The 6,991-nt window shown below is 47.8% G+C and overlaps 1 protein-coding gene across 1 annotated transcript in view; it reads left to right on the forward strand.

The window, feature by feature from the left end:
- The window catches only part of PHF12 (PHD finger protein 12), a 31,796-nt gene that overhangs the window by 23,608 nt on the left and 1,197 nt on the right, over positions 1 to 6,991 (forward strand). Inside the window, exons 10-14 of the mRNA XM_074556896.1 lie at positions 621 to 743; positions 1,676 to 1,819; positions 3,725 to 3,823; positions 4,378 to 4,460; positions 6,293 to 6,431. Coding sequence (XP_074412997.1) covers positions 621 to 743; positions 1,676 to 1,819; positions 3,725 to 3,823; positions 4,378 to 4,460; positions 6,293 to 6,431 — 588 coding nt within the window. The remainder of the gene's footprint in view (positions 1 to 620; positions 744 to 1,675; positions 1,820 to 3,724; positions 3,824 to 4,377; positions 4,461 to 6,292; positions 6,432 to 6,991) is intronic.

The following is a 6,991-nucleotide window of genomic DNA, read 5'->3' on the forward strand; positions in this document are numbered from 1 at the left end:
TTTTTTTGCAATAAATTTTAGTAGTTAGAAGCAAACCAGCTCAAGAAGATCTGGTATTGACAACACATTTACAGGGGTTTTGTTTCCTGGCATTTGCCACTGCATGGTCACTTCCAAAGCAGGAGGATTTTATTTGGTAAATAATAGAATCTGCTTATGGCTGTCACATTCCTTCTGGACAGTGATGTGCACCCCAGACTTTATAACAGTGTAGAAATGAAACCAGGGCAGTTGTGCTTTTTATTCATGTTGAAAAGCTAGACAAGCTACTTGGCAAATGTCTCTTAGGTTTAATAAATTCTTCAAGCTCCTGGGGAGTTGGTGCTCATCTTTCCAGTGTCACCACAGGGAGCAGGAGATTAAATGTATAGGTCAAGAATTCCTCCAGCAGCTGGAGACGAGGCAGAAGTCACGTTTGGCTCTGTGTTGGAGGCACACAGAAGCTTTTCTGTGAGCAGAAGAAAGCTCCTGGCCTCTAGTTCAGGCCTTTTTCAAAGCATGACTATGAGCAAAATGAGTCATTTTGGAGCAGCTTGGCAGCCAAGGGCAGCCTGAGGGCTGGGTGCATGTCTGGTGAACGTCACAGTGACATCTCTTCTCTCCATCACCTCTCTCTGTAGATGGTAAGGTCAGTCCCAGCACCTTATCCATAGGAAGCGCTTTAACTCTACCCTCATCACTCACTTCAAACTCTGCAGCTATGTTGGACTTCACTGGTTCCCTGAAAGCATTTATGGACGGGGGTGAGTATTTAATTCATCATCAGTCTCTGCCAGCCCTGTGTGTTTGCTTCCCTAAAGCATTCCATCTCTGCTCGAGGGAAAGTTCCAGAGATAAAGCAGGGATGTAGTCAGGTGAGGGAGGGGCTGGGTGTACATTACCTTAAATATGTCACATGCTTCCCTGCTCTGAGTGTTGCCAAGGCAGCAAGGCCAATGAAGTGTTTCTGCCTGAAGCTTTTCTGGGGAAGAATCACAACTGGGCTGCTTTCCAGGTGGAATTCACATGCAGAAACCTGCAGCCCTGCCATGTTGTGGTGCTAGCTGCAATCCAGAGCTGCTCCTGGCAGATGTAAAGTCCAGCAGCAATAGATCTTGTAGTAGAGCAGTCACCTGAGTGCTGATGCTCCAGCGGGTCTGTTAATTTTATAATTTATTTCTGCTTCTGTCAGTCCCCTAGACTGGCCTGGTTTTTATTTCCTTTTGTTGCATTTGGCAAGAGATGGCAAACGTTAGCAGAGTGCCTTCAGGAGGAGATTGCTGAGCCTGCAGCAGCTTCCAGGGGGGTTACAGGTCTCTGTAACAGGGCTGCACTTTCTAACCAGGTAGCAGAGCTTCAGAGGAAGGACTGTCCAAAGGGGTGCATTGGCCATCTCTACTGACCTGTTGATTCTGGGCCAAAACAGCAGATTTTCAGCTTTTATCAACCCTAGTTGCCCCAAACCTCTGCTTGCTGCCTCAGTTGGAGCTCTCCAGCTGTGGCTGGCACTCTTCTCACAGGAGGTGATGTGAAATAATAGCTCACCTATGTGTAGGAGTCTTGATATTGCAGAATGGGTCAAGTCTTGGCTGTTGAAGCAAACAGCAGGTTTGTAAGAGGGACAGCTAAATCCACTGCAGCTCAGATTGCACTCTTTCCCTGAATAACTTGCTAATTGCTTTTTGTTTATTAACAGAGATTGAGATAAATATGCTGGATGAGCAGCTGATCAAGTTTCTGGCCTTGCAGAGAATACATCAGCTCTTTCCTCCCAAAGCTCAGTCTCTAGCAAGCAGTGTCAATTCCCATCAGCAATCTCCTGTGGGGAACCACATTGAAGGTAAGAGCAGCCCTAGAATAGCTGGGTTATGCTGAGCCATAGATTTGCCACTGTCCATTCCTTGAAGGAGATTTCACTCTTCTTCTGGTATCTGATGCTGCCTTTCACTTTTCTTTCTTCTCATCCCCCTGCTCTGGATATCCACTGACCAGAAACTCCATCAGGATCCTCTACTTAATTATTTACAAATTTGAGCAGTGTGAATACTTTTAGTACCTTTAGATTTTCTGCTGGAAACGTGTAGTGAAGTTGTGTTTTATTCATCTTAGAATTAGCAATAGATGGGAAAGTTCATCTCAGGTTCTTGGTGGCTTTTCTTTGCACTTTTACCTTTGAGATGGGCAAGAGAAATCTGTGAATTCCTGCTCTCTCTTTCTGGAGAGATACAAGAACAGGAGGAAGTGGAGCACAGAATATATATGTGACATTCATTGCCTGTTCAGAATGTCCCTGTCAAGCTGAAACCACTGCATGTGACTAATGCCAGTAATGGAAAGCAACTGGAGTTTCTCTTGGAATCTTCAGATTCCTGAGTTTGGCTTTGTTTTTTACCACTGGTATCACCTAAAGCTGCAGGGTGAGCATGGCTTTGGGTTCCTCTGCATGCAGCCAGTGAGTTTAATCTGCTTTCAAGCACTAACTGGAGAGCCTTGCTGTGGAAGCAGTTCTCTGCTCCCTCTCTGCTAGGCCTGGGGGTAAATATCCCAGATAAGATCTTTGGAAGTCAGTCAGTAATCTTTTTCTGAAGCTCTGTGCTTGCCTGCTTTAGCATCACAGCATTCCCTAAATGCTTTGTCAGTCTCCTTGTGATGGCTGCTGCAGGACACAGCAGCAGGCTGTGGTATGAGCTGCCTTCCTGCTCTGGAATTCTTCAGCAGTCTGCCTTTCTCAAGGCAGATTGGTGCTGTCTGAACCCATCACCCTTTTTGGGCAGGAATGATGCATCCAACTGGCTGCTTAGCATTGCTGGTGAAATGTTAGATCCAAAGCCTTTAGTGAGCCCTGCAGAGCCAGGCAGCTGAAAGGATTCGTGCAGGGCAGCCAGGCAGAGGTGGAAATTGTGATGCCACTTGGTGTGACCACTATTCTTGATGTAGGTGCCTCTGCAGTCTTTCATAATCCTCATGTTCTGTTCTTTGATTTCACCCTCTTGGTGTAACACTGTCCTGCAGATGTGGTATCAGGAGAGGCTTAAACTCTCTGTATAAGGGGTTTTCCTCCAAAAGACAGTGCTGAAATCCTGGCTAAGCCTGTGTGGCCCAGTGGAGTGCAGTATCTGTTCCACAGAAGATTTTCTGTCCAGTTAACGTGGGCATGGGAGTGTGTGATTTGAACTTGGAGCTGCTCTGGAGGCTCAGCCCTGGACCAGCCATTGTCAAGTGTGCAATAGGGACTGACCTGAGGGTAAAAGAATCCACTCAGTCAATCATCCTGTCTTGGGAGCTGGGTTTGTCCCTGCCAAGCCCCATTCAGCCCAGGTGTTTTTCCTGCAGCTTCACTAGAAATGAAATCACCACTGTTAAGTTGGTGAATTCACCAGCACCAATTCTTTTAAAGTGGCACTTTGAGAGCAAAGACTGAGCTCTTTGATTACCCAGAGTAGAAGAGATTAAGAAAGAAGCCAGGGGTAGAAGGCTTGTGTGTTCCTCAGCGTGGCTCCATTGTGCACACTCAGTGTTAATGCTCCCCATTTGCATGGCTTGTGTGGGTTATGAGAAAGCAATTTTCTCTGACTGGCAAAAAGAGGTTTCATGCACAGACATTCCTAGAGGGTTGGGAACTGGTGCTTAGGCCAAAGCTGACTGCATCCTCCTTAGGGCCTGTGCTTTCTGAGCTAGGGACACTGGGGTCAAGCAGCTTTCCCAGCTGATAACATTGTTCAAGTCATTTCTTTTTATCTTGCAGCGCAAAGAAAGGAAGTGCAAGCCCGGGCGGTGTTCTATCCTCTGATGGGCTTGGGGGGTGCAGTCAATATGTGCTATCGAACCCTCTACATTGGGACAGGTGAGTGGCTTTTTCCTGCCCTGATCTTTCAGAATCAGGGTGGTTCTTCCTGAACCCTCCCTAAGGTCTTTGCCAAGTGGGTGTCAAAGGAAACAGACTCACTGTGGCCGCTTGTACTGGGATTCTGCACTACCAAGAAGTGTGGAAATCCCCATCTGCCTGAATCTGTGTGGGTGGCAGCTCTGTCACCTGGTGTCAGAACTAGAACAGCTGTCTTGGAGGTTTAGTGCCTGACTGATGGAGAGGAGAGTTATGATTTGCTTGCAGGTTTTGTTTCTTGTTGCTGAGATTCTTCTGGTGCTCTGGGTAGACCCAGGAGCAGTGAAATGCTCTTCAACCTTTGTGGAGCTGCTGGCTCCCTTCCCCCACTGAAACTTTGTTGGTGGCTTACCCAAGCATTATTCATGCAGTCCTGGGAGCAGGACAAAAGCAGTTGCTCCCCTGTTGTTTTGCTAATTGAACTTTAATTCTGTCTGTTGTTCTCTGCTGCCTGACAGTTACGTTTGTTTTTTTTCCAATATGAACTGAGCCTGTTTTGTCCTCCCCCATGACAGGAGCTGATATGGATGTGTGCCTTACAAGCTATGGTCACTGTAACTATGTGTCTGGCAAACATGCCTGCATATTCTATGATGAGGTGAGTGCCTGAGTGTTTTTTTTTTTTTTTCATTATTGTTATTTTTATTTTTTTGGTGTGCATGGCAGTGGGAGCTGGAGATGCAGGCAGCAGGTTGTCTTTGTGTGGTGCTCCTTTTGTGAACTACAAAGTAAGAGCTGGGTTTTACTCCAGTGGAGGCTGTGTCAGCATTTTCTGTCAAACCCTTTTTTGAAGCACAGAGCTCTGCCAGCAGGATTTCTCTGACTGCCTGTGGGCAAAGACTGGCCACAAGTCAGCACTGTCACTGCTGGTGTCTAGGGAAAGAAAAGGACATAGACGTGATCTGATACTTTTTGATCTGAATGTGTTGTTAATAAAAGCTAAACTTCGTATGTCAACATCAAACCTCAGCTGGAACAAACCAGGGAACTGCTCTGACTCCCTTGTTTTCAAGTGTGATGGAGGAGCAAAGCATTCATAGCATCTGCAGTTCTCTATAAATTATTTATTTAGCTAAAACTTCAGTTAAGCTCACAGCATAAACAGAAACCTACAGTTTCTTCTTTGCTACAGCCCAGAGATTAGTTTGTTCTTGAAGTAAACAGACCAGCAGGCCTGCCAGTAACAGCACTGCTGGAGATGTCTCTTAGCATGGAAACAGTCTTTGAAGCAAGATCGAGTCTTTCATATCACCATTTGTCAACCAGCTCCAGAGCAGGATCCAGGATTAACCCAGAGCCAGCTCTGGCCATTCCTCCAGTGCCCTGCCAGCTACCAAACACACTCAGTAATGGGATCCTGACCATAAATCTGTGTGGAAGCACCTCCTCACAGTGGTCAGCCATAAATCAGGCTCCAGGCACTGACCTTTGACCCTTCCATGGCTGTGGTCACTCTGGAGAGGGAGAATTCCCATTCCTGGAGCTCTCTCTGCAGGTTCTCCTTCTGCAGTCTAGCAGGTTAATTCCAAACCTACTCCCATGTGCATGTGGAGTTTTTGTAACTTGATTAAATCCTTGTAGTCCCTGAGGGACGAGGTCTTGAGCTCTCAGATGATTTCTGTGAGCTAACCTGAAATCTCTGCTCTGTCAACATCCTGCACAAAGCTCAGCTGAGCGTGACGCCGCTTGTGTAACGCTGCGTGTCACGGTAATGGCTGCTGGCATTTCAGCCTGCACGAGGCCCGAGAAGCCCAGACTGCCTCTGTCCTGGGGCTGCTGCAGCACGTGGCATCCCTCTTGCCATCTTGTGCCTGCTTTCCAAAGCTCATCTCTTCCTGCTAGGCACAGGTCACGAGCCAAGTTTGCCTCAGGTGTGCCTGTAAAATGCTGGCTGTTGAGAGCATCAGCTTGAATATCCTGTTCCCAAAAGATGTGTTGGTTCAAGTGCAGTAGGTAAAACCCACTTTGCTTTGGCCCTTCTTCTCTGCCAGAAAGCAGCTCCTGCAGGAAGGCTGGTTGTTCTGGGAGCAGGGGGATCAGATTGGTGGTCTCTGGAGCTGGAGGATATTTACCACCTCTTACTTGACCATTACTGGCAGCAAGGAGAAGGGGTTGTGTTTCAGTGTTCCAAAGAGGTGTGTATGGGCAGAAGGACTTCTGACTAACAGAGGTGGGGTTAGATTGGATATTAGGAAGAAATGTTTCCTTGTGAGGCTGGTGAGGCCCTGGCACAGGCTGCACAGAGAAGCTGTGGCTGCTCCAAACCAGTATTCAAGGCCAGGCTGGATGGGGCTTGGAGCAACCTGTTCTAGTGGAAGGTGTCCCTGCCCATGGCACGGGGCTGAAACAAGATGGTCTTTAAGGTCCCTTCCAACCCAAACCATTCTATGACTTCATGTGTTGATTCCTTCCTCTTCCCTTTCTTTCCAGAATACAAAGCATTACGAGCTGTTGAACTACAGTGAGCATGGGACGACCGTGGACAACGTTCTGTATTCGTGTGACTTCTCGGAGAAGATGACACCCACTCCTCCCAGCAGTATTGTTGCCAAAGTGCAGAGTGTGATAAGTGAGTGTTGTACCACCACCAAGGGAGTTAATTGAGAGGGGCAGGAGCAGGTGGAAACCAAATCTTGTTAGTGTCCCTTGTTCTGCACAGGCTGGTGCACCCCTTGCACAAAGGGGAGCCTTGCCACAGCCCTCAGCTGGGGTTACACAAGACCTTCCTGTGCAGCCTGGGGAGCTCTGTGCCCTGACCTAAACCCTACTCCAGCCTCCAGGGCAGGAGTTACCAAGCTCCAGGTCCTGATGAGCAGCCAGTTTGGAGCAGGCCTGAGGCATTTCCCCATGCATGTTCTCCCTTCCCAGGCTGTGAGAAGATCTGGGCTGTGCTGTAGACATTCTGTCCCTGCGTGGCTCACTCCTGCTCTCCACCTGATCAGCTTCCTCTTTTTGGGCTGCCAAAATAGATATGTAAATGCCTCAACATCTCCAGGGCTGTGAGGAGATTCCCATTTCCCTTTGATCAGCTGCTCACTGCAAAGTGAAATCCCTCATGGCTGGAGAATCTTACCCATGAGGCACCTCAGCAGTAACTCCTGCTGATGAAAACAAGCTGCTGCTGATCTG

Source organism: Zonotrichia albicollis, chromosome 22, assembly GCF_047830755.1.
Source record: "Zonotrichia albicollis isolate bZonAlb1 chromosome 22, bZonAlb1.hap1, whole genome shotgun sequence".
Classification (NCBI taxonomy): domain Eukaryota; kingdom Metazoa; phylum Chordata; class Aves; order Passeriformes; family Passerellidae; genus Zonotrichia; species Zonotrichia albicollis.